The following is a 25,538-nucleotide window of genomic DNA, read 5'->3' as shown; positions in this document are numbered from 1 at the left end:
TCGTGGATAGACTTCACCATTCTTCGGCCGGACGCCTCTGGGCACACTATACAGTATACACGGATAAGCGAGCCTGCATACACACGCTACTGCACTGCACGACATTGGCAGGCCGCAGGACGACGAACGTCACCCGTATGACAGAGCACTCCTAGGCACCGTCTGCGAGGATAGTCGTTGCACAGTCGCGCGCCGTGCATACAAAACAGCCTTTCGCGCCGCCGCCGCCATGCCTCGTGATCTGTCTTCGCTCCTGTCACAGGCGACAGACGACACTCTCGACAGCATGCCTCAGCTGTCAAGTCAGAAGCAGGAGGGTCCGCCGCTGCAAACCCCAGTTCTGTCATCCAACGACGACGATCAGGACCAGGATTCCGATGCCACCGAATACATGGACGAATTGGCGCAGAGCAATGAGAAGCGCGACCCTCTCCATCCCTACGCGCAGACCCTCTCGCTTTCCGATGTCGAAAGCTGTGTCCGCCTAGAAGACGCCGCCTTTCCGCCAGCTGAAAGAGCCTCTCGGGAAAAGGTCAGTGTCTTTACTGTCACGAACGCGCCACACGTCGTTGTGGTGACATGTTGGTGATACCTTCCCGCGGTATGCGTTGTCTTCTGCTTCCGTAGCGTCGTGCTGCTCTGTCTAACAGGCGGCGGAGCCGATGAAATGTTTGAGACAGGGCGCTTGGCCGACCTCTCAATCCCTCGAAGATCTCCGCTGAGTTGGCAGCTCTGCACAACATCACGTATCATGCAACATCCACTCTCTTCCTTGCATTTTGGGCTTCAATGGCACCACTTCTTGCTTGTACCACGACAATGCGTTTCGGATACATAGCATGACACCTGCGCATTCCCAAAATTGAAATGCACTATACGCCTTCGATTTGATGTCTGCACCCAGCCACTGTTTTGGATTCGAGAACAGCGCATCTCGTACGGACAAGTGGCACACAACATGCTGACAGCTCTCTTCGTAGTTCCAATACCGGTTGAAGAATTGCGGCGAGCTGAGCTTGGGAATCTTCACCTCAGAAGAGAACTCCGAAGCAACGACCGCCTCAACCGCGTCACCAGCCTGGAGCGGAGCACCGGAGCGCAAATCCATCCTTCTGGGGCATATTGTATCGACGATGACTACCAGTCCAACAGTCACCGACGATGACATGAGCATTCCCACGGCCGACAATCCAGATCCCAAGCTTGGCCACAAGCCTGAAGGTCGGACGGTCTGCATACACAGCCTGGCGGTCCTGCCAGAGTATCAAGGACGCAGTCTCGGTAGCACGCTCATGAAAGCCTACTTGCATCGACTAAAGACGCAGAGCGTCGCAGATCGAGCTGCACTCATTGCTCACGATCATCTCATACCGTACTACGAACGATTTGGTTTCAAAAATCTCGGGCCGAGCAAGGCGCAGTTTGGTGGTGGAGGGTGGTACGATATGACCGTCGAACTGGACGCCCTAGAAGACGATGAATGATCGTTGTTGTCCGCCATGCTTGTGCGACTGCTAGATTGAGATCTGGTGAAATTTGCGCTCTCCATGCCAGCTGCTAGAACCGCTTTGGGAAGACACATTCGACCAGGACCACGTTGATACCATATTGCAGTTGAAAAATTGCACATTCACAGAAGATCTATCAACATCGCCTGCACCAAACGCAGCACAGCTGGGTATCTCGCTCACATGATAATCAAGATTAGCTGTAGACATATCTCCGGCCCTCGCTTCCACACGCAATCAGTAGCTATCTTGCCGCCACGATCCACGCACCTTCTTCCAGTCCTCGACATCTTTCTCGCCCTTGCCAGTAAGACCGAGACCACGCTCAACCCACTCCTGACTTCCCATCTCACTCAATCTGCTCAGTGCACGAGCAAACGCAAAAGCTTCCTCATCACCGGTGAAGAAACTACTCTTCTTCATGGAATCCATATTCATTCCTAGATCATCCATCATCATTCTCATCGCATCATCAACATCGGAGCCTGGCTTTTGTGGTTCTGTGTTCTTCTTCTTTGCAGCATCTTTGACTCTCCTATCCGCATCGGCCGTATTCGCAGCTTCATCAAGCATGTTGTCGATTTCGTTCCTGCTCATGAAGAGCTGAGTTAGAGGTACTGCGGTTGTGAGAACAAGCTTCGCGCGAGACTCGTAAACTGCATCGAGGAAAGTGATGAACCGGCGGGCCAGATCTCGGGAGCGGTAGTTCATACCGGGAACGTCCGTGACGATGAAAGCTTCGTAGTGTCGGACGAGCTCGAGATAGTCTGCTGCGCCTGTAGCAGAGCCAATGAGCTCGTTGAATGTGAACCAGCAGGCTTTTCCAGACGCTTTTGGCACAGTAATCTCTCGCCCCCAGACGTGCTGTACATCTGGATGTGGAGGATCGTTTTCGAAGTCTCCGAGGAATCGGAACCAGTAGTTTGCATGCGTCGTTGAGGCTTTGTCGAGTGGATGATGGTAGACACCTGACGGCGGGCGTGGGATCTTGCGGTAGTCTGTCGTTGAATCGAGGTTTAACACGCGAAGCTGGTCCAAGAGCAGATTGATGCAGGGAATGAACGATTCGCGCTGAATGCCATTCTTGTAGAGTTCCGTAGGGTGACGATTCGATGTCGTGACCAAAACAGTGCCATGTGCCATCAAGCTCTCGATCAGCCTTCGCAGAATCATGGCATCAGCCACATCGGTACACTGAAACTCGTCGAAACAAAGCACTGATGCCTCTTGTGCAATTTCGGCCGCCACGAAAGGGATGCAGTCGATATCTTGCCCATGCTGCATCTTCATCTTGTGGAGCTGCTTGTGCACATCTTGCATGAAATTGTGGAAGTGAATCCTCGTCTTGTGCGTGATGTTGTCGGGGAGAGTGTCGTAAAAGAGATCCATCATCATGGTCTTCCCGCTTCCCACATCTCCGTACATATAAATTCCTTTCGGCAAGTCTGGCCGGGGCTTCATCACAAGTTGTTTCTCGTCATTTCCACCGAATAGCGACCCGAACAAACTTTTCTTCTTGGGCTGTAGCGACTCAATTGTGGGCTTGATCACTTTTGGCGCAACGTATTTCGAGAGGACATCGTGCAGATCTTGCAAAGCTTGGATGATTGTCCGCTGGTGTTCATCGTCCCGTAGCCTGCCTGATTGCACTCTCGCATCGTACTCGGCGATAGGCCCTCTGCCTGTGTATCCTTGCTGCCTGACCTCGACCTGCGTGGCCATACGCCTCTTTCTCACCCTGTGCTCATGCCATTGCTGCGTTGAAACTGCTGCGACTGGCCTGCTGTCCACTCGGCGAGCGACGCCATTCTTGTCCTTTGCCAAGCATGCAGCACAGATCGTCCTGCGTTGTTGTCTTACAACGGGCGATCTGGATGCACGCAGCAAGGTTCGCAAAGCTCTCACAGCTTCCGACGAGGCCATCGTCTCCGACTATTATCGTGCACTGAGCAATCCCTTGCTATCACAGCTCTTTAAGCTCCAGGCATTCCCGGCCAGAAGCTCGACGTCCACCGCGTTGCTCCAGTCTGACTCTGGCTTTGCTCCGTCGACCCCGAGACTAATGCCAAGAGAGGTAAGTATTGCACTCGCAAATCTTCAGTCTGTCAGACTGGAAGAGTGTCAGACGGTAAGAGCGGAGAGTGGGAGTGGGAAGAAGAGTGAGGCTAAAGCCACGTTCTCAGGGCCCTCGGCCCGTGGTGTGGAGTCAAAGTCCCGAAGCTCAAGCTGTTCAAGCCCTTGACATCACTGTCACATGCGATATGACTTGCCGTAATGTGGCCATCATTCCTAGCACTCAAAATCGCATGGCCAGCAGTCGACCTAGTCTCACAGCAGGCGAAGTTGGTCACAATGTAGAGCGACGTCTCTCAGATCAATCCCGTGTACATTCTGGCCACTACAAACACCGAGTTTCTCAGCTGTCTCTGTCTCAGCTCAGCCAACAGAACCTCCTGCGATGCTCCAATAGACTAGGCGGGGAGGCAAGCCACAGTGAATTCACAAGTCACTATACCATCATCTCCGGCCACATGACCTGACTGTCCACCAAATTCTCCTGGAGCGAAATTAGGCTCAGGCCCATAGGCCCATCTGCAATACTCGTAGGCGTCAGCACTCCATCTAGTGCTGACCCAGACAGTGGACAGGAGCTGACATTCGTCTGCTGCCACAAGACTGTCCACTCTCCGGTCGGGACGGTTATCGGGGGTCATCTGGAATCTCTGCGTTCCATCTGGTGCATTGCACGTTAGGGATGCGCTTTCACCATGCGTGACCCTTATGTGGCAAGCCCGGTCTGGCGCAGGCTCGGTCTGGCTCCTGATTAGCTCCTTCAAACCACGGTGACAGAGGCAACTTACTGTCTGTGGTAGAGCAACAGCTTCCTTCGCCATGCCGTAAATTAGCATCTTCATGGATACAATCAAGATGGACCTGTTATGGATCAGCAGAAGGCACATGATAAGCTTCAATCATCGATATCGACCTCATATTGTTCAGCTGATGGACGGTACAGAAATTATTCACAAGAGTTTGACTGTGCTGAGTGGTGCTAAGGGAACTTGGGCTAATGGGCTAACTGGTAGGTATTATATACATTTCAATGCTGACAAGAGCTCAGTACTCGTGGCTTGCGAACGATGACGGCTACTCAAGACTTGTCTATGTTACTCAGGATCCTGCCAGAACGAGCAGTTAGTGAGGCACAAACGGCCACCCCTGAGCCAATAGGTCTCCTCGTCGGCCATGCCGTGATGGCGTTACATCACAGCTCTGGGCAGCATCATGGCGACTGAACGGCGCTCCACTGGGATCCTCGCACGGTAGTGTGTAATGGCCCAGCATGAGTACTTTGACTCCACGGGTTAGGCGGACACGCCCGCAATAGCAAGCACTTTGGTCCACTGCGAAACGCCAAGAACCATTCTCCAGATCGGGGCGCTGAGCGCCGAGTAGCCTGCTAGCTTCACTACTTCATCTGTTGCTGTGCCGCATGCAAACAGTAGTCCACTGCACTCAATCGGCCGCGCGATTTGCCGCTCCCGAAGGGTTCCTGTTCAACTCCCCGCAATTGCGGACCAGAAGGATTGCGGCGTTCTGTTTGTCACATGGATTTCGTCGAACCATCAGTAGGTGGTTCTTGGAATGAAGCGTGTGACTATCCACAAGATGACGACTGAAGCTGTCCACTTCCACCCACGCCTGAGAGATGATGCGTCTTGGGCAATTCTCAAGACAGCAGAAAGTTGCCCAGATCACTTTGCATTGGCTGCAGCTTTAGAGGGTCTCTCACTGCGCTCATCACGGGAGGACAGAACCAAGGCCTGGTGAAACCGATACCTATGGGCCAGCTCTGCGCGATCGGCTCGACCCGCGGGACTTCAGTCTCCAATGCTGATCGAGTATTCAAGCGCCGCGACGTTCGACTTTGCAGGGAGTCAAAGCGTTCCCAACTGCGGCCCTAAGCACATTCATGAGCTCCACAGTGGATGTGGCACAAGTTTGAAGTCACGCAGCATGACTGCTCAATCTTTGATGTGCACATATCAGTTCATCGAGCACAATAAAACCTCATCGACGCTCCACATTCAGCTGATCGCCTAAGACCCTCCGGCGACGCTAATGCTTCCATCGTGGTGTGTTTCACGGAGAAGGTCTGACCTGTGATCACCAAGAGCCATGACAAGCCCTCATTAGCCAACCACGAAAGGCTCACGAGCCTTGGCCAACAAGACAACCATGTCTTGCCTTCCAAAGATTCACCTTAGTGCCCGATACTCCTCAAGAAACTGGCAGCCGAGACGGGCGTTTCTCTCAAGTAGACAGTGCCTGTGCCGTCCAGTTGCGTACGAGGTGACATCGTAGGCTTTTACGGTATCTGGTGCCTCCAGTTTGTAGCGGCAATGATGTAAAAGATTGTCACAGCCTGGTGCCAGAGAGACCAAGCGACCATGAGGAGCATACAAAAAGTGAACGCCATACTCCCCGGACAGCTATCCATTCTCAATCATAGATCATCGACTTCTTTCTCAGAATCTGACCCCTCGTGCCTCAAAGTCTTTGGTCCCTGCAGATTGGACGTTCTCGAGCGACCATGTTGAGATACTTGCCACTAATCTGCATCATGGGGCCGCTTATGGCCGCTGGTCAGACCGGAAAGACTTTCGATATTTTTCGCTACGAGGGTTGTTCCGGAGACGCTGCCCCGGATGAGGTCTACTCCATTGATATCCCGCCAGAGGGAAGATGCAGCCGTGTATGACCTTGAGCAGTGCTGGAGTAACGCCATATGCTGACCGAGAAGGCCCATGTCTTTATCCCAGGCTGGGACGTTGATCCTGATACTGGGAATATGCCAGTCTTTTACAATGGCAACGGAATTGAACCTGGTAACCACAACTTCTTGCACTGGAGGATCACTGCTGATTGTGATATACAGGCTGTTACGTTACTGTCGACCGCGGGACCGATCCGGCGTCCGAGAATTGTGGCGAGTCTTTCGTCACTTTTGAGAGTGGCACATGTCGCAGTCTGAGTCTGCCAGCCGACTATGGTGAGTCTCCTTCATGATGGCACGAAACTCCAGGTGCTGACCAGAGGGCTCAAAGGTATTCGCTATTGCTGTCAGAGCGAAGGTTGCTCGTTCTTCTACCCTGGCCGCCGCGATCTTACCTATGAAAATCGTGACCCTGCGCCTGCTCGCGATGTCACGCTCGTGAAGCGGTCTGCTCCTTTGATTTCCAGACTATCTACGCGCCAAGATGAATGCACCTTCGAGCCCGATGGTAATCCGTACAATTCTCGTGGAGCGCAACAACCACTGGGCAATACACAAACTTGCTTGGCCACGGCCAACCAAGATTGCGAATTCCAGTATTCCAGAGGTTACACTCGCGGCTCTTCGCAGACTTTTGGTGCCAGTGCTGAGGCGTCCGTCTCACTCTTCGAAATTATCTCAGCGAGCGTCTCGTTCTCCTACGACTATACCTATGAGGAGTCTCGCAATGTCGTGTACACTCATACCCAAAAGGTTCCACCTGGTGTCACGGGGTATGCCACTTACACGGAGTTACTGGAATGTGTGTCAGGAGTCTGGCGTGGCGACTGCGACTGGGATGTCGATGTCGAAGGAGAAGCATGCATTCCGAAGGCAGACGAGCCTGGAGGAATCTTTGGCTTTGTGCAGACGGCTTGAGTTTAACGCAGAGGATCAACCAGGAAAGAGTGTCGCGTCAAGCAGCAGCGGGCCAGTGGGGCACTAGAGGGGAGAAGTGAGTTGGGGCAGGGGTTGCCCTTCGCGTGCTCTTGTGGCACAGTCCTGTCGTTACTGTTGGGGAAATTGTGGAGCTCTGCAGCTAGCAGATAGTGCAACGAGCAACGATGCGGTACATTACCATATCCCTTGTCTTTTTCCTTCTTGACGTAGCCATCATTGCCAGTGAAAGTGGTGGCAGGGACGATGCGGGGCTATGTGGAAGCGCGCAAGACAGCAATTTGGCCAGTTCTGCTGTGACCTCATCTGATGTCCTGTACCCAACGTGCCTCTGCCCATGTACACGCCGGCGTTGCCTTTACGTAGGCATGTATATCCAGCCCGGGCCACTCATGATGACCTGCGATGCGGACTACTATTAACATGAGTCGGTTGCTTGGGTATCGCGGCACAGTGTATTTTGTCTATGTAAAGATATGTACACTGCGATGTCATTCAAGCTTGAATTACAATTGCGTTGTTATAGTGAGCAGAGTCACTACTGCGGCAGCAGCAAAGGCACTGATCTTTGCATGATGAGCCTGCGGCGCGGAAGATGATGCAGGAGGGGAGACAACTTGACAGAGTAAGACCGGCTCCGAACTGTAGCCTCCTGTGAGGTAAAGCATATTGAGGCGACTCTGAGCCGCCTCGAAGCTTGAGAGATCGCTGGCGGGTAATGGTCTGTATGTCAGATGAAATATGGGATCACCCGAGGTCAGCGACTCGTTCCTGTAGTTACGGATCAAGACTTGCGTGTCGTTCGCAATGTCTGATGTAGAGTGATCAGCGCCACTTTCTCAGGTGCGAAAGCATTCCGTGACACGTACCGATGCTCGGACCACCACCAATCTTCCTCACGTTGAACGCATCCTCACAGCCCGGTAGGGTTTGCCAACGTGTATTATTGATGGGCCCAGCACACGGGCCACTGTCTTGCCGTGCAGCGAGTAGGGACGCGTAGCACTCTTGACCGAGCACATTCGTACAGTTGCCATCATCGTCGCCCGAGTAACGACTTGTAATGTTTGCCGGAAGGCTGTAAGAAGAGCTCGACAGACACAATTCTTCCATCTGAACAATTGGATTGGGAGATCCGAACTTGTCTTGCTGACGGTCGAGGTACGATTGAAAAGTGCCTCCCCCAGGCCATTGAAGATCAGCGGCCAAGTTCGCGGCATGCTGGCCAGGTGCAAGTCTGTCGCTGAGGGGAGATACGTCTACGTTCGTGATGTTGACGCGCCAATTCCAAGTTGTATCATCATCGAGATTCTGTTTGGTGCCAAAGGAGAAGGAAGCGGATGTGGTGAGATTGGGATGTTGGTTGGCACTTGCAAACAGGACTTGGTCGCTGGTGTTCGAGACAGAAATTCCGAGTCCGCCTGGGCCAATGCCCATGAGTGAGATCTCGGCGGACGAGTTCTCAGGAGATGGCTGTTCTTGTCTAGTGTGCAAGTTTGTAGCTGCGTTCAAGCCGAGCAGGCTAAGCATGACGATGAGATGTTGCATTCTCTCTGGCGTGTAGTGTAATGAAAGGAATAGCGGGATGTTTATGTTGGGCAGTAGGAGACACTTCGAATGTGCTTTGAAATTGGATCAAGTGCGAAGGACGAGCAGTGCGGCATCCTGAGTGTACAGCAGCGGCAATGTGATCTTGGCGACTTGGCAGCTGTACCTTGAGTGGATTATGCATCAGCATATGTACGGCGTAGATGTTGGAGTAGGGATCAGTGGGTGCCAATGTGTTCTCCCCCACAATTCAGCGCGTGTGATGTAAGATCATCAACGATGGAAGCGTGGTGCCGGACAACATCCTTGAGACTTGGCTCAGCTGGCTGGAGTGTGTTGGTGTATCCAAGTGGATGATTCTGTTCAGGTGCAATCTTGACGCGTATGTTAAGACATGCTCTGAGCTGCAATGGAGCCGGCTGCAGCCCATCAACAGACCAGACACCGAGAGACTGTCGGAACAGCAGTGGACTTGGTGGGCGAACGCCGATTGCAGTTACAGTCCTCGGCGCAGTGTCATCTCGATCATTTAATGCGGCACAGTTCAAAGACGTAACCCTTCCCTTCCGTGCACGTCCTGAGTTGCGGCGCGCTTGGGTGTTGTTCGGCCGGGCGCTTGTCTCCACACAAGACTAGGTCTTCGGCTGGGTTGACCAAGACCAAGACTTGGCGTGGCTAGTTGTGTCTACGCCGCTCCTGTGCATGTCCGGACTGACACCAAGTCCTGTCCTACTTGCAGTTTGCACTTGGTGACGTTACATTCCACATCTTGAGATCAGAAACATGTGCGTCATGTTTTCGGGCCGCTGTCGGTCTGTCGATCACTTGCGGCGCAGCAAACTCTCGACTGTGTGCATGCCAGGCTGCAATGCGTTCAAGTAACAGTCCGGATCTTCGCCGAGTGTGTCTGAGAAAGAGCTCGAGTGGCCACGCAATGACAACTGGAACTACCGGACACTTCTGGGTAACAGCGAGCAACCAGCCACGACTCGATATGGGCGTCCTCATCATCCCAGCATGGCCAATACCGCTTACGGTGCTTTGTACTTTCGTGTTTCTTAAAATCAATCGCCAACGCAGAGATAACGTCCTTGCAACAGCGAAGAGACTTCTGCCATGGTTGTTGACGGGGACGCGCCTGCTGAATTTCTGCCGCGTAGGGCACGACATGACATCGATGCCGGGGCCCAACGGTATCCGAATGGGTGTCGTTACGCTCGAGTACCTCGCCACGGTACTGGAGTATGGTTTCGTACAGCAGAAAGATCCTACTGCATGCATTTGGCTAGCACTGGGATGGCTTGCGCTGTGGAAGCCGATGCCAATCGACGCCGACTACACGACGACGCGAATGGTGGCTGTTCATATTTCGGTCGCGCTGTTCTTTGGCGTGCTTCCGTTGGAACGTAGACACATCACCTTGGCTGTCAGTGGAGCGTCGCTGCTGATGACAGCTCTGACTTTACCTGCAGCGATTCACTATGGCCCATCGTGGAGCGCCATGACACTCGTTGGCGCTCTTATTGTCCGAATGTCAGCACGTGGACGGCAACTTCTCGGATTAGATGCTCAGTTCAGAAAAAGGACAGCCGTTCAGGAACTTCGGCGGGCAGTCTCTGGGTTTGTGGCGTTGAACAATATTATCTTCGGCGGCATCCTTTTGTCTGGCTGGATCTGGTCGTGCTATGGCTGGAGGTTGTTACGAGTGCAGCCGGATCACTCGCAGCCGCCCAGCTTGACGCTTGGGTCGATATGCGGCGGAGGTGCTCCATTCGTAGGAACGCTGCTGCTACTCGTGCACATCGACCAGATGCACGAAAGATGGAGTGCAGAGCGTGAGCACACTCTGCTGTCGCTGGCTAGAAAGTGGATGGCTTTTGCTGCCAAAGCCGTGGCTTGGACAACATGCGGACACGGGGTTGTGTACGCGTTCTTGTATGTCATGCGTTAGAGCTTTGTTCGATCCGATAAACTTTCGTCAAAGTGGCCAACGTGTGGCGCGAGGATATGAATGAAGGACGAATGTACAGTTCTAGATTTAGCCCTCGTCTTCGTCCACTCTGCTATTATCACCCTCAAGAAAAGTGGCATTCTCTGGTGACAACTTCATGCCTCTGCTCGCCATCATTTGGAACATTTCCTTCGCTTTGTCTCTTTCCGATTCGGCTTGAGTTTGATGCTGGGCGAAAGAGAGCTCCGACTCTTCAAGATCGGTGGTGTCCTCATGGTGATCAGTTTCGACAAGATCCTTGACCTCGGCAAGACTCCTGTACACATTCGCAAGCCACAAACTGATCATACCTCTCAGCTCCAAGAGCTCGGGAGAAGTGTCGTAAGGCGGATTTAGGAGCAGATCATCGAGCCTTTTCACAAGTGGCCTTGCGTCGGATAACTCGCGCAAGCGAATCAGTCGCAAACTACGTTTCTGGTCAGGCTGATCGCTGCGCACACTCTCTACGTCGTCAGAGTCCGCAGCCTCGTGGGAGTCAGCAAGCTTTTGCCGAGCACGCCGGGACCTGTCTTGTATCTCATATAGCCAGATATTGAACAGCGCCGGGTAGATTGCATAAGCGTTCAGACTCGAATGTCGAGCTCTCGGGATATGAGGATATTGTAAACACATGCGTTCGTAGTACTCGCGTGCCAACTGAAAGCCCTCGTCGGAGATTACTGGAGCACTGGGCGAAGTAGTTGAGCGGTCTGTTTCGGAGCCCTGCTCATCAACAGACGTCGAAAGTGGCTGCAACTTCTGATCTCGACGCATAAGCAGCTCTGCTGCGACCATCCATCGACCATGTTGCCTGATGTCTGGGGCGAATCCAGCAATTTCCGTTCGCAGTATCAGACCCCAAGCGCGAGAAGCCCGTTTCCAGTCCTGGTTCAACATGCACTTGTGTAGAATCGCGGTCAAGTTGTTCAGATGCCGACCTCTGACCGAGCCTATCGGGTCGTCGGGTCTCTTCTTGGGTACGTATATGGGAGGGTTCAGTCGTGCCAGCTCGTCTTCCACGCTCGGCTTTTCCGCAGCAGGCTCAGTGTAGGCAGCATGGGGAAAACTGCCGCCAGGAAGGGGATGTTCGCGCGACCATCCAGCGACATAGTAAGGGTCTCTCTTGTTGACTGGGTGGAGGACACGAGGCTTGCTCTCAGAGGCCTCGAACTTGACCGGTGCAGAAATTTCGGCATCCGTCTTCTGCTCATGCTCGTCGCTAGAGACTTGGTCGTCTTGGTCAGCATCTTTCGCATTTCGCTTACGCTTGCGCTCGCGCTTTTGCTCGCGCGTCAGGAAGGACTGCTGCGAGGCAGGCAGCCTGTAGACGGGCGCGAAAGACGCCATGCTTGTGCTTCACACCTTCGGGTGCAGTCAGTCGCCAGTCGGCTATTTACACATGTCCGTCCATGAGCAGCTCGTGCAGGTGGGCCGACACTCTATGTCAGAAGTAGCGTGAGCTGTAACGGCGTTTCAGGCGACGGCAACGGCGCGAAGCGATAGGCGTCCCTCGTCACTGCGCTGCGCATCGAGTGCTCTCCAGCAGAGCCGTCGCGCTTCCGTGGCAGTCGTTGTTGCGGTGCAAGTAATCGCTGCGCAGAGCAGCCTCGTGTCTTACCAACGCTCAGCGAGGAAGAGTCAAGCCCCAAGTCTAGGCCTGGCTGGGAAGTGCATTTATTTGTAGCGTCCGTGCCAAAGAAGCGCGCCACGCCCGGCTGGAGCACCAGCCCCGACCCGCTCACTTGCTGTCGTCTTGCTGAACCATGTGACATCTCACAGCTCACCTCCGTCGTTCACACACACACGCGCACCACCGCCGCTCCTTCACACCACTCGCGCCCGATCCGCCGTGCAATACTCCGCCACTCCCTCGGAACGACGCTCTCCTGCCGGCGGACAGTGGACAACGGACGGCGAGATCGGCATGGGCGTGTAGCGCCGACTGAGACGCCGCCCCCAAGATGGGTCAAGGAGCCTCGCGTCACTCGCCTGAGCAGGCGACGGCGGGCAGAATACAGCAGCGCACCACGAGCGACGAGTCCACCGACGATGGCGGCCTTCTCGATAACACGCGGCGGCGGCGGCGGCGGACCAACGCCAACCGCATTTCCCAGTTGTTCCGCTCGAGCGACACCGAGAGCATGAGCTCGCGAGCAGCAGACACCCCACAGCCCAGTCGGAGAGGCACTCTCGTACGCCGGACGCGCTCACGATTTCAGGAGATGCTGCACCGGAACAACAGTGCCGCTTCCCGGCCCGGACTCTTCTCACATCTACAACGTGCTCAGTATAGCCGTAGGGTACCGGACGATCACGATGCGGATGAGAACGATGACGATTTCTTCGAAGCACCTCGACTACCCTCGATCGATATGTCTTCGACCTTTGACGACGACGCGACGTTTGGTTCACATGTAGAGCCAGTGTCTTCGCATGCACGGAGCGATGCTTCTAGTCGAGGCCCTACGAGACGACTCAATGCCTTTCGACCCGATAGGCCGCTGCGGCAGCTCACGTCCTCCTTACGCCGACGACGCTCGCCTGGCCCCTCCTCGTCCATCTCGAGTATGCGCCCGGGTAGGAGCGAGGATCAGGCTGCCATGCTGAGTAGGTTGTTGAGCGTTGCAGCTGCGGCCACGGCAGCCACTCTTATGGGCGACGATCACAACGCGTTACGTGAAGCGAGGAGCCTGACAGGAAGCAGCGGACTCGGCGATCTTGGTAGCAATGGTGAGGACGGCAGCTTCGACGGCTTTCTACGTGCCCTGCAGAACGGCCGTATAGCATCTGCACTTCGACAGGGCGGCGGTGATGGCGACGCAGAGTCGGGAAACCCGGGCGCGCCTTTGAACTTCTTTCGCATGTTCCGCTTTGGCGCATCGGAGCCTGCAGAACCTGCCATTGGTGAGAACGGCCAGCCGATCGAAGGTGAGGGACGAATGGTGCCGATCATCATAGTAGGTATCCGGTCTATTTCGCCCAACTCCAATTCAGGTACTGGCTCGCCAAGTGAAGACCTGCCACCCTTCATTGACGCTTTGGGCAACTTCCCATCGCCTCTACCACCTCATGCGATGGGCACCCACGGCCATGATAGCATTGATTCAATATTGCGGCCGCCACAGAATGGGACTTCGTTCAGACATCGAAGGAGAGCCAGTATGGGCGGATTTGGAATGGGGAGGAGTAGGCTGAGCGATAGAATGGATGACCAGCGAGATCACCGCTCACCGGACAGGATAGAGCGGAGGCGGCAGCGACCTTGGAGCGTGGCTAGTTCAAGTTCGAACAATTTCGAGCCGAGGCCACCACCAGCAACGCCAGCAAGTCCGAGTCCTGAGCTGAGTCGGATATCGAGCAGGAATACCACACCCAGTCACTCACGGCCGACCTCACTCGTGGCCAACAGCGTGCGAGAATTTGACATATCTCGTCACAACAGCATCCTACACAGAACAACGTCAAGTCCGCTCAGCGCCCATACCGAAGAGACGGGATCAATTCGCTCGACCCACTCAGGGACTGGCCTACTCGGCGATACAGAGCCGTATCGAATACATCGCCGATCAGACACAGCGCCCAACATACATTATCCCCGATTCGCTTCCGGCCACCCTCGGCGCAATGGCGTTGTCGAGCCTGACAACTTACCACCACTGTCGCGCTCGTCCTCGAACAACAGCGACGGCACGAATGACAACCGGAACAGCAACAGCGACTCTAGAAGCTGGATCATTTACGTTCTCGGTGGCTCTTATCCTGAAAATCATCCTATTCTCACCACACCAAGCCTATTCACCGAAAACCCTACGTACGAGGACATGATGCTACTCTCCGCTTTACTTGGACCTGCCAAGGCGCCTGTGGCCAGCGAGGACGATGTGCAGAATGCCGGCGGCGTCTACAATATTGAGACTATTGAGCTCACCGACGATGCCGCCAAGACTGCACAGCTGGTCGCTACTGCCGCAGAAGGCGGCGAACAGGTCATGCTGGATGCTGATCAGCGTTGCCTCGTTTGCTTGTGCGATTTTGAAGTCAAGGATGTTGCACGCAAACTTGTCAAGTGCAACCACTTGTTTCACAAGGAGTGCATCGACCAATGGCTGACCACCGGGCGCAATTCTTGCCCGCTCTGTCGCGAAACAGGCGTTGATGCAGCAAAGAGCGAAACTGAGATCGAAGAAGAAGGCAGCCCACCTGCAGCGGATGCCTCTGCCGCTAATGAGACAGTGGTCGGCGCACAGGAGGTGGCGGCAATTGGAGGCTCGTAGAGTGAGCCCACTTCTAATACCAGAGGAGCGGCAAGAGATGATTCTGTGAGACATGCTGCGTTTCGAAGATACCCATCAACCTTCGTTGGAATCGACAATACAGTGGCGAGGTATCATATACAGTTTTTTTTCCGGGGTTTAACTGCGAGGCGTTGGGACTGGATGAGAAGGAAGCGTTTGCAAAGCGAGCGGGAGAATTTGGCGAGGCAGGCGGAGCCTTGCGGCGGGCCCGTTGTTGCTCTTTTTCTGCCCATATGGGCTTATACAGGATGGTCACTGGCGTAAGGGCGACGTGAGCTTTTACTGCGCCTTTCGGCCACTCACGATATCACGACTCAACTGCTTCCCGATGCGAGGACTGCAAGGACATAGCATTGCATTGCGGCGCAGAGCTGCTGTCGCACCATGTAGCTGAACAGTGCAGCTTTCAGCTTCTGCTGCTTTCTTGTAATTTATTCCACCTCCTCTGTCTCTCTCGTTCTCACATCTGACATGTGTTGTAACTCGGAATGTCTTGGCGGTGGTGTTGCCTCGTCTCGGCTTTGCGAGCTAGACACCTCCACTTTAGCCTGAGCACGTCAGCACTCACAACATCATGCTCCCTTCTGGCGGCTAGGAAGCTCCTTGTTAGATGTCTCTGCAAGATAAGTCAATTGATTCACTCAAAGCTGATCGCAAACAACCTTTCTCCCCCATTCTTCAGAAATCATGGACACTTCCGCTTCCTCAACCCTACACCTCAAACTCTCCCTCTCACATCGCTCCAGCGTCCCATCCAACGATACCATGACCACAGCCCATCAACGAACAATCTACTTTGGCTACGGCTCAAATCTCTGGCTCCATCAAATGCGCCAGCGATGTCCCACGAGCAAATACCTCGGTATAGCGCGTCTCAAAGGCTACAAATGGATCATCTATGATCGAGGCTATGCGAACATTATCGAGCTTAGTGAAGAAGAGAAGCAGCACGATTCCAATGATAAACACGACTATTTGAAAGAAGTCTGGGGTCTGGTATACAGCCTCGAACACGAAGACGAACGACGACTCGATGTGAACGAAGGCGTAGCACACGGTGCATACAGTAAAGAGTGGATAGAATGTGAGTTCTGGACTGCTTCTTCTGAAAGAACTGTGCGGGAAAATACGGCGCACAGTTTCTCTTATGTGGATGAGGGAAAGCCGGATACGAGTAAGAAGCCTGGGAAGACGGAAATGTTGGTTTACATCAATCGGGAGAATGCGAGAGAGGGGAAAATTAAAGAGGAGTATGTTTATAGGATGAACAAGGGGATCAGGGATGCGCTTAAGGAGGGTGTGCCGAGGCAGTATGTGGAACAGGTGCTGAGGGAATGGATACCGGATGTGGAGGATGAGAGGCTCGGAGAGGTTGCAAGGAGGCAGGCTTTGGAGTTTGAGGATGAGAGGTAGGAATCTATGGCACCACTATGTCTGGCTCATGCTGTGGATGCTTTGTGCTCCTGCGCTGCGAGTCGCCTGGGCTTTCGTTCAGCTCTGGCACTGGTGTTGATGCTTTGGGTGACCTCAAGACTTGTATGCCGTTTCATTGTGCTCATATATCACGACATTTCTGCAACAGATGTCAACATCCGATGAATATCATTGGCAAACGTGTGATCAGACACTGCAGATCGTGTTAAAACGAAGATCAGATCGGTATTTCTGGGAGTGGCCCACAGAAGCACAGCACCCGCCTTCCACTAAAGCACTTCTGGAGATATGAGATGGCTGTCTCAGAAGACTTCGCAAAATGTCCACGTGGACCCCGATGCCGAGATGCCACTGACTTGGAAGTTCTCGATCACGTTGCAGGTGATTCTGGTCGTGGGGATGAGAAATGCTTCAATCTGGGTGCAAGCATTCGGATGATGGTGGACAGTCGCGCAAAGGCTGCGAGGAACGCCGCTCAGTCAGCATTGCAAGTGCACCAATTGCTCCTTCCAGATGTCGCATTCACTTCACATCTCTCGTTGGACTTATAACAACCATGCTTACATAAATCCCAACTGCCGTCTCCGGGCCCTATATGTGGTCGTTCTGTCGGCACCTCCAAGTTCTGCGACAATCCGTTAGTCTCCGGAGGATTGCCAGCGAATCAGTGATGACGATGTGGCTCGCAGCTTCGGCACGTCACTAGGCGGCTAAACAGGATCAACAGTGTCCACGATCGTGTCCAAGACATGATTATCCTGGCGTCAATAGCAAAAGGGGATGACTCTGACACTGAAACAAAAGGAGTAGCCTCTTGCTGCATTTTTGCGACCTCAAGAAACCTTAGGACACTCTGCAGTGTGCGCGTATTTCGGCACCGAAAATTGGAGCAGGGCTTAGCGCCCATGGCTTGGCTACGTTGGTATTGCGACCAAATATTGCAGAAGTCAGCATCATCATCAGTGCTGGCAGCGAGGTGTGGTGGCTTTGGACTCTCGTGAGACGCAGACACTAAGTCTGGATCTTATTGTGTCATGTTATGTAGTTCCAGCTTCATCTAGCAAGCTTGTTTACTGACCGCAGATTGCGTGTATCTGCTCTTATCTCATGTCTCATGTCCACGTAACTCATATCTAAGACGCAGCTGGAACTGGGCCCTTGTAGTCGTAGGCAAGGCGGATGCGGTGCTCCTCCTTACCCTTGGAAGAGTAGATGCGGCGCACATGGCGACGAACACCATCGATGGTGGCGAATCCCCAGACTTGGGTAGCAACCCAGCCATTGCCCACGCTCTCGGTGTGGCTGAGGATGATATCGCCGTCAATGCACTCCTGGTCCCAGCCCTCAGTCAAGAAGGCGTCCTGCGTGACATCGGCGAGCTTGGCGTACCTTCACATGAACATTAGTTGACTGAAGTCAGACATCGTAGATGGATGTGACGACTCACTTGTTCCAGCCATTGACCTTGCCCCAGTACTGGATGTCACGCTCACGGAACTCGCCGTCCAAGATTCTTGGCTCGAGCTGCTTGACGTTTCCAGTGGAAATCTGCTCCTGGTCGAGGTGAAGCAATCCGTCGTCGCCCTTGTATTGGCTGAGGTTGACCTGGATGGCGCTGTAGTTGGCAGCCTGGCGGACGATAAAGCCGACACCTTGCATCTTCAGCATAGAAGAGGTGCTGTCGGAGATGTTCTTGTTCAGGTCGAACGACCCGGCAATGTTGTGAACATTGACTTCTGCTGGAGCGGCCATTCTGGTGTTGAGGTGGGGTTGTTTGGTGGGTTGCGTAATTAACGGTCCGTAGTCTCGCAAGGTACAGACCGGTTGCGGATCTGATGCTGGAGGGCTCGACGAGGATCCTTATATGTTGGTGTAGTTGCGAATGCTAGTTCGAGGCCGAGGCTGCAAACGTGGAGAAGTCCGTAGGCAGCGCAATAACAATGCCAAATCCAAGACGAACCAAGAGAGCAGGCTAGGCGTTTCACATGGAGATAGCCGTCTGGTATTATGCTGTGACGGCAGAAAGTCAAGTGTGCCTCGAAGGTAGCTAGTCCGTGATGTGGGACTAGTGATTGGTTGCAATTGATGCCTCGGCTTCTGTGCCACCTTCGTCAAGGCGGGCTACTATTTTTTGGCGGCCTGCAGAAAGAGGAGCAATAGAGGGGCATTTTGAGCTGTCGTGTTTCGCTCTCTCGTTTCGCATTGGGTCGTTCATGTGATGCAGGTGCCAAATAAGGACAGCTAGTGTCGGCCCCGAGGGAAAGCAAGATGAGGTTGGAGGAGGAGCAAGCAAGGCCAAGGTTCTTCCGTTGTCCAACCAACCTTGACCCTGTCAATCGACACCTCATTGCCAACATCACACAATCGAGCACTTTCACGACTGTGTTACCTCGCGGCTACACGAGAAACTGCAGCCATGGTAGGCCAGGGTTGAATGTACAGCACTAGGGCCACATCACGCGAGTGGCAATGACCTGGAAGAGGCCACTATGATGAGCAAGTCAATAATGCTACAACGAAGCGAGCGATACATTACGATGCATCGTGTGCGTAACTTGGAAGCCTCATGGCCAGTGGATCGCAACAAATCGAAGGGCGAACAGCGAAGCATCGAATCCGAGGTTTGCTAGCACGTCCTGTTCCCGAATGCAGTTGCTGCACTGTATGCATTTCAGCCCCGAAGCCTGTTACAAGAAGAGCATCAGGATCATGCGTCTGAACATGTGCTGGCGAGATCCAAACGATCCTTTCTTGACAGCATATCGCAATACTGATGCAAGTTGCTCCGAACATCGAAAACATCATTGAAGGTCTATGGCCACATCCCTCGGGGTATCCTTCGCTCATGCCACTCATCACGTCCAAATATCCTGCTGAGTCCATCATCAAAGGCCATATTGTGCTCTGAATGTAGCACAGCCCAAGGTTCGTTCACAATACTGCGGTCCTCGAGGTACTGATTCCTGGTCATGGCGATATTGTAAGCAAAACTGCTCTTGACGATCCCGCCAAATACGCTGCATCTTTTCAAAACTTCCCAGTCGACTAGCGCTTGCTGATCCCATGAGAGCTCGCTCAATGCTGAAGCTTCATGTGCTGGCAGCAGATCGGTTTTGGAGACAACGGCGATTTGCGGAACTTCAGTGGCAGCCTTCTGCTTCAGTCGCTCCACGTCTTCGATATTGCCGGAAGCAACGTAGATGACTCGCAATTTGTGTTCCTTCGCATGGCCAATATACTCTTCCATCTGTGCGCTGGCATTCATGCCTTCCACATCCATCCACCCAGCATTCTTTGCATCGTCCGCAGTCCTCAAATGTGCTCCATAGAATTGTCCTCTCGGCACAGCCTCACTCGGATCCAAATCCAAACCAAACCTCTCAACCAGCCTCCAAACTACCAACGCCGCTAATCCTTTATACATAGCCCCAACCTTCACCAACTGCCCAAAATTCCTCCTCAATCCTCTTGGCAAACTCCTCGTATCCATATCCCAAAGCGTCCTCCCCAAATTCACAACCACAACCTCGCCCTCGACAGCCCGACTCAACATCTCAACACCTCCATACCTCCTCTTAAAATCCTCATTTCCACTCAACCATCCTTTCAAAGCCTCCCATCCCTCCTTTGCTGTATTCCCAAACCCCTCATCAACCCTCCTCGTCCGACTAGTCCAAACCCCCTCCACAGCAGGAACCATCTCCATCCCCTCTTCAATCTTATAAATCTTCATTTCCGGGCACGTCTTACCCAACATGTTAACCAACCATGCCTCATCAAACATAGCAGAGAGTTCTTGCCTTCCACCCCAAACATTCGACAAATTATCTTCTTGTCTTGAAGCCATACCTGGTAGAATTATGGAGGCTCCCATTTCGATGGCTGTGAAGAGGAAGTCGAGAACATTGCCGCGCACATTTCCAATTCCGCCATTGGCGTCGTGTAAATTGAAGACGAGGTTTGGGTGCCAGGTTATGGAGGTGGAATTGCAGTATGCGGCGAGAGGGGCGGGGTTATAGGGGTCGATGAGGTGAGTGGAAAGCCAGGTCTGGATGAATGACTCGCTCGCGGAAAGTTGTGACGATGAGCTGAAGGTGGAGGCTGAAGGCGATGTTGGCTTGTCAAAGGTACTGCCGCCGTAGGGATGCCGAGTGCGGTATTGATAGGAGAGGAAGTAGAGAGGCAGTAGAGTAACGAAGAATGTCGCCGCAAGAGTTCGCGGCGATGAAGTGTTCAATCGGGTCATCTGTATCATTTTGGATGACTGGTATATCAATAATTTCTGTCGAAGTGCGTTTGTCTATCAAGTTCGAAAGTGCTGCTCGTCAACGGTGAACTCCTTGCTTCATGCTACCAACCTCATTCCGGTGCGACGCAAAGTCTCTTTTACGCTCCGCAAGGTACCTTTCCCTCGTAAATTCGTGAACACATTAGTCTAATAACGAATGCTGCCGTGCACCCTGTATCATGCATCGTCCCATGAAAGCAAGAAACCCCTCGCTGTGTTCTGTTACCTGATTCACCTCTTCTCGGGTTGCCAGCTCCGTCGATGTTGTACACTGCCCATCATAGGTATATCCGGACTGGGCGCCATACTCCTTTGTAAACGCGCTGGCAGCGCGGATCCTTCTGTCTCCGCTATCGTGGCCATCATACTGCTGTTTTCGCCATCTGTGTCGGCCCGCTTCAATTGCTCGATGCGGTCTTTCATTTCAAATTTTTCCATGTTGGCCTCTGTCAGCGCGGTAGCCGTTCCAGGCGGCTCGCCTTGATGCGCATCATCTCCTAGGCCTTTCCCGAGTTTCGTTTTGGGATCTTCGCCGGCTTCGATGAGTTCATGGTCACGAAGAGACATAGCCTGTTCTTCTGCACGAATCTGCCTATCTGCGCGCTCGGAGGTCGTCTCAGACGAAGCCGCGAAACGGTGGTTGTTCACAAACTCGAGTCTGTCCACTTCTGAGGACAAATGTTCTTGCGGCGTCACGAGATTGCTCGAAGCCTCGCTTCCCGTAAATGAGGTATTGTGTTTCATGCCTGGTCGACCTCGCAATAGAGCTGGATTACTGTTAAGCTCTGCGCGCTTCCTCTTGCCCTCGATAGCCCATTTGATCAGCATCTTCTCGAGGTTGACCTTTTTCACAGGCTTGGCGAGATAGTCATCCATGCCAGCTGCTTGACATTTCTCGCGGTCGCCTTGGATAGCGGAAGCGGTCATTGCGACAATCGGAGTGCCTTGCACGTCGGCATTGAGTGCGAAAGCCTTGTCGTTACGAATTGTCCAAGTTGCACGATATCCGTCCATGATCGGCATCTGTACATCCATCAATATCACACTCGGACGAGGTCGTTCAGACGAGGGAGCTGCCAGATATTCCAGTGCCTCTTGTCCGTTCCATACAGCTCGTACTGGAAACCCAAGTTTTTTGATCGTTTTGAGCGCGATTTGTTGGTTGACAGGGTTATCCTCAACGACCAGCACTTGAGTATTCCTGCGCTCCTCCTCGCTGAGGTCAAGGTCCATCGACTGGAAGTCTTGATGCGTGGGGAAGCCAGATATAGCACTTGTTGATTGCCCTCTCACGTGTCCTGTTGGGGTGGAAGGGCCGCTGGGGCCATTGTTGTCGCTTCCAGGACGAGAAACGGACATTTCCGATGCTAGCCGATCTGGTATAGATCCAAGATCCACCAAGGGAGAGTCCGTTGACGTTTGATATGGTGCCTTATTGAAAGGTATCCAGAACGTCGCTTTGGTGCCCACCCCAAGTTTTGACTCAAGAGAGATACCACCACGCATGAGTTCAACCAGATTCTTGCTGATGGTGAGGCCGAGTCCAGTACCACCAAACCGTCGTGCGGTCGAACTGTCGGCTTGTGAGAAAGGCTTGAAGAGTTTCTGCCGAACTTCCTCTTCAATGCCTATACCCGTGTCTTCGACGGTCTGTGATGATGTTAACGCCGAAGCTTAGACAGTAGTTGGGTAGAGGACTTACGAAGTGTACTTCGACAGCGTCTGCTGTTTCTTTTTTCGCTTTGACCCGCATAGTGACACTGCCCTCGCTGGTGAACTTGATGGAGTTCGTCAATAGGTTGGTCATGACTTGTCTCACTCTGCCCGGATCACCGATCAATTTCCAATTCTGCAATTGCTGAATGTCATCAATATATCGCAGTCCTTTGCGCTCAGCTGCGAAGCTCAGCATTTTGTTCACATCTCCGATCACAACAGACAGATCGAATTGTACTTCTTCAATATCAAGCCGGCCAGATTCCACCTTCGAGAAATCCAAAATGTCGTTGATGACAGTCAATAGGCCGTTTGCAGAGCGTTGGATGTTCTCGGCACATTCTCGCTGTTCCTTGGTCAACCTTCCAGATGCTGAATCGTCTTCGTCGAGAAGTAGCTCCGACATGCCAATGACTCCCGCGATTGGTGTACGAATCTCATGAGACATGTTGGCCAAGAATTGGCTCTTCATTTTGCTTGCCTCCTTTGCCGCCACACTTTGAGCCATCAATCTTGCATTTTCTCGGTCACGCTCGGCCACTTCATCGGCTGCTCGCTTCAATTCAGTCACGTCCAGACTCACTCCGACCACGCCATCGATGTATGTCTCGCCTGCAATGCCGCCTGCTCTGTCCTGCCTCGTGAGAGGCACAAGCTTGGTACGGAAATGTTTTCCAGTCTGCTGCGTGACGGTCTCAACGATCTCTTCAGATTTACGCTTCTCCAATATCCTTCTGATCGGCTTCTCAAAGGAAAGTTGCTCATGCTTTCTGCCTTGCCGTTCGAAAATGTACGAGATTGGCTTGCCGAGGTATTCGTGCCTTCTCTTGTGAATATCAACGTCAGCCGGGTCGTCTGACATGGCTTGGCCTTCCGAAAGAGTCAGTTTTAGGTCAGTGTCGACAGCCCACAACGTGATGTTAGCATGTTCAATGACACGTTCTAGCTGCTGCCTGGTTTGCCTGGCCTCTTCTCGAGCCAAGACGAGATCATGAATGTCGGTGCAGGTGCCGAACCACTTCATAATGTTGCCGTTTTCGTCTCTCATGGGCACAGCCCGACCAAGCATCCATCGCATCTCTCCAGAAGCGCTTTTGCACCGGTATTCGGTGCGGTACTCGTCTCCGGTGGCCAGCGAATGGGTCCAGATCGGCTCTGCTATGGCAAGATCATCGGGGTGAAAGGCATTCAGCCAGCCTTCTCCAAGACTCTCTTCTACAGACAGGCCCGTGTACGTGTACCATGGATCGTTGTAGTAGTCATGCGAGCCGTCCGGAGTCGTCCGCCAAATAAGCTGAGGGATCATGTTACAAATGTTCTCGAATTGGCGTTCATTCCGCTCCCTCTGCACCGAGATGGTACGAGCATATCCAGTCACGTCATGGAAGAGAACGCAGCCGCCCAGGAACTCTCCCTTCTCGTCTAACATGGGTTCCCCACTAGTATCGAAAAGCAGGCGGCTGCCATCTTTCACGCTGTACATTCCAACACGATAGTCTTTGAAACCGGCGCGCTCCCTCATCAGGCGCATGATAGGATAATCTTCGAGGGGTATTGTCTCTGCGAAATCGCCAGTGTAGAGTACAAAGCGGGACAGAAATTCCTTGGCTTGCTCCTGGGAGTCGTAGTCAATGTTGTCATCTGCGTAGGGAAAGAGTAATCGAATAGCAGCCTTATTTGGTACGCCAAAGGTTTCATCTTTCCACATTGCGTAGGCTGGCATGCTCATGCTGTTAAGAAGAGCTTGTTTCAATTTGTTCGTTTTTGCGAACAAAGACGGCTCATTCGTTGCAGACTTTGTAGGAGGACCTCGAGGTGGAAACTCCAATATCGATGGACTGGCGTAATTCGACGTCGGCGGACTCTTGACATGCTTAAGCGCAGACGTTGAACTGGAACTAGAGCTTGGACCGGAGTTGTGGATATCCATGCTAGAATGCGCGCTGCTCGGATAGCTATGTGTTGTACGCGATACAGTCCGACTTGTTGTCTTGGCCGCTTCTGAGGACGAGCTAGAACTTGAGTTGACGGATGTCGATGCTGTGAAGGTCAAAGTGTAATATTGTTCGTCTTCGGTGGCCCATATGCTGATGATCATGCGTGACTGAATGTGGTCGCCAACAGTGCCACCAAGAATAGGAAGGCCACTCCTCGAGTCTCTGTGTGTTGAAAAGAGGACCTCAACGGCTGCATCGTGAACTTCCGCGCGAACACCAGAAGAATGGCTAAGACCAGAGGAGTGAGTCGTGTTGACAGAATTGGATCTCTTATGGAGTTTATCTCCTTCGGTCGGTGTGCTATCTTTATCCCGTCGCCTTCCGTGATGGGTGTTCAGTTGCGTGGTGCTGCACTGGGCCTTTGAAGCATCATCCACTATTGAGTCAAGGAACTGAGTCCAAGAAATGAAGACCGCGCCGCCGTTCTGTAGCAGATCCATGCCCAATTCCTCAATGGTCACGCCGTAAAGAATGTCGGTTGCAGACCTAATGTCACGACTCGCCAGACGTTGCAATGGAGTCAAATCTTCGTCATCTTCGTCGGACTTTGGCTCAGGATCGATGCCCAGCAGTCTTCCCATGGCTTCGTTCGCCAAGACGACTGATTTTTGACTCGAAAGTACCAGTACTGGCATCGGCAGGTACTGAAGTGCAGTAAAGGCCATGTCTGCTTTCAGCTGGGCAGGAGGGATTCGAATGTTGAGCCGATTCGCCCCTCGACGAGAGCCCAGCGAGCCCTGCGACATGGTGTCATCGTTGTAGCCATCATCGGTGCCATGAGCAGAGAAGTAGTCCTCTGCCGTTGCGATTCCATCGCTTGTGCCGTCTTCGCTCGCAGGCACGCGCATCTGTGTGTCCTCGAACGACACGCGCGCCATGTCGGTCCGACGCAGCTCTTCCGCCAAGTACTCGACTTCGTTGGTCGCACGCCTCTTCCTGGTGCGTCGAACCTCAGCGACAGGCGTCCGATCCCTCTCTTCCATCCAGATCCCCTCGCGGGTGCCGGATCATCGAGGAGGCAGTGATGTCACGCGCCGGCTCGCGTCTGC

At 53.2% G+C, this 25,538-nt stretch overlaps 10 protein-coding genes across 13 annotated transcripts; 4 read left to right on the top strand and 6 right to left on the bottom strand.

Moving 5' to 3' along the window:
* Positions 1-229: 229 nt before the first annotated feature.
* CKM354_000713000 (uncharacterized protein) lies at positions 230-1,484 on the top strand (the record flags this gene model as incomplete). The annotated part of the gene is made up of 2 exons (XM_044802473.1): positions 230-532; positions 981-1,484. 2 exons carry the CDS (start codon positions 230-232, stop codon positions 1,482-1,484), a joined length of 807 nt encoding a protein of 268 aa, XP_044658408.1.
* A 261-nt stretch (positions 1,485-1,745) lies between these two features.
* CKM354_000712900 (uncharacterized protein) lies at positions 1,746-3,431 on the bottom strand (the record flags this gene model as incomplete). Its single annotated transcript, XM_044802472.1, has 1 exon — positions 1,746-3,431. One exon carries the CDS (start codon positions 3,429-3,431, stop codon positions 1,746-1,748), a length of 1,686 nt encoding a protein of 561 aa, XP_044658407.1.
* A 2,671-nt stretch (positions 3,432-6,102) lies between these two features.
* CKM354_000712800 (uncharacterized protein) lies at positions 6,103-7,203 on the top strand (the record flags this gene model as incomplete). The annotated part of the gene is made up of 4 exons (XM_044802471.1): positions 6,103-6,264; positions 6,313-6,397; positions 6,448-6,561; positions 6,617-7,203. The coding sequence occupies 4 exons, from the start codon at positions 6,103-6,105 to the stop codon at positions 7,201-7,203; spliced, it is 948 nt and encodes a 315-aa protein (XP_044658406.1).
* A 524-nt stretch (positions 7,204-7,727) lies between these two features.
* On the bottom strand, positions 7,728-8,751 carry CKM354_000712700 (uncharacterized protein; the record flags this gene model as incomplete). Its single annotated transcript, XM_044802470.1, has 2 exons — positions 7,728-8,032; positions 8,091-8,751. The coding sequence occupies 2 exons, from the start codon at positions 8,749-8,751 to the stop codon at positions 7,728-7,730; spliced, it is 966 nt and encodes a 321-aa protein (XP_044658405.1).
* Positions 8,752-10,807: 2,056 nt separating this feature from the next.
* On the bottom strand, positions 10,808-12,106 carry CKM354_000712600 (uncharacterized protein; the record flags this gene model as incomplete). Its single annotated transcript, XM_044802469.1, has 1 exon — positions 10,808-12,106. One exon carries the CDS (start codon positions 12,104-12,106, stop codon positions 10,808-10,810), a length of 1,299 nt encoding a protein of 432 aa, XP_044658404.1.
* Positions 12,107-12,720: 614 nt separating this feature from the next.
* On the top strand, positions 12,721-15,033 carry CKM354_000712500 (uncharacterized protein; the record flags this gene model as incomplete). 4 transcript variants are annotated; one of them, XM_044802468.1, is made up of 2 exons in its annotated part: positions 12,721-13,918; positions 13,975-14,036. In XM_044802468.1, 2 exons carry the CDS (start codon positions 12,721-12,723, stop codon positions 14,034-14,036), a joined length of 1,260 nt encoding a protein of 419 aa, XP_044658403.1. The 4 variants fall into 4 exon arrangements, with proteins under 4 accessions (XP_044658403.1, XP_044658400.1, XP_044658401.1 ...); XM_044802465.1 differs by having other exon boundaries at positions 12,721-15,033; XM_044802466.1 differs by having other exon boundaries at positions 12,982-15,033.
* A 708-nt stretch (positions 15,034-15,741) lies between these two features.
* Positions 15,742-16,467, top strand: CKM354_000712400 (uncharacterized protein; the record flags this gene model as incomplete). The annotated part of the gene is made up of 1 exon (XM_044802464.1): positions 15,742-16,467. The coding sequence occupies one exon, from the start codon at positions 15,742-15,744 to the stop codon at positions 16,465-16,467; it is 726 nt and encodes a 241-aa protein (XP_044658399.1).
* Positions 16,468-17,621: 1,154 nt separating this feature from the next.
* CKM354_000712300 (uncharacterized protein) lies at positions 17,622-18,240 on the bottom strand (the record flags this gene model as incomplete). Its single annotated transcript, XM_044802463.1, has 2 exons — positions 17,622-17,877; positions 17,936-18,240. 2 exons carry the CDS (start codon positions 18,238-18,240, stop codon positions 17,622-17,624), a joined length of 561 nt encoding a protein of 186 aa, XP_044658398.1.
* Positions 18,241-19,300: 1,060 nt separating this feature from the next.
* Positions 19,301-20,743, bottom strand: CKM354_000712200 (uncharacterized protein; the record flags this gene model as incomplete). Its single annotated transcript, XM_044802462.1, has 1 exon — positions 19,301-20,743. The coding sequence occupies one exon, from the start codon at positions 20,741-20,743 to the stop codon at positions 19,301-19,303; it is 1,443 nt and encodes a 480-aa protein (XP_044658397.1).
* Positions 20,744-21,007: 264 nt separating this feature from the next.
* CKM354_000712100 (uncharacterized protein) lies at positions 21,008-25,472 on the bottom strand (the record flags this gene model as incomplete). Its single annotated transcript, XM_044802461.1, has 2 exons — positions 21,008-22,426; positions 22,479-25,472. 2 exons carry the CDS (start codon positions 25,470-25,472, stop codon positions 21,008-21,010), a joined length of 4,413 nt encoding a protein of 1,470 aa, XP_044658396.1.
* Between the last annotated feature and the right edge of the window lie 66 nt (positions 25,473-25,538).

Source organism: Cercospora kikuchii, assembly GCF_019650295.1.
Source record: "Cercospora kikuchii DNA, contig_00004, whole genome shotgun sequence".
Classification (NCBI taxonomy): Eukaryota; Fungi; Ascomycota; class Dothideomycetes; order Mycosphaerellales; family Mycosphaerellaceae; genus Cercospora; species Cercospora kikuchii.
This window is presented reverse-complemented; position numbering and strand designations above follow the sequence as displayed.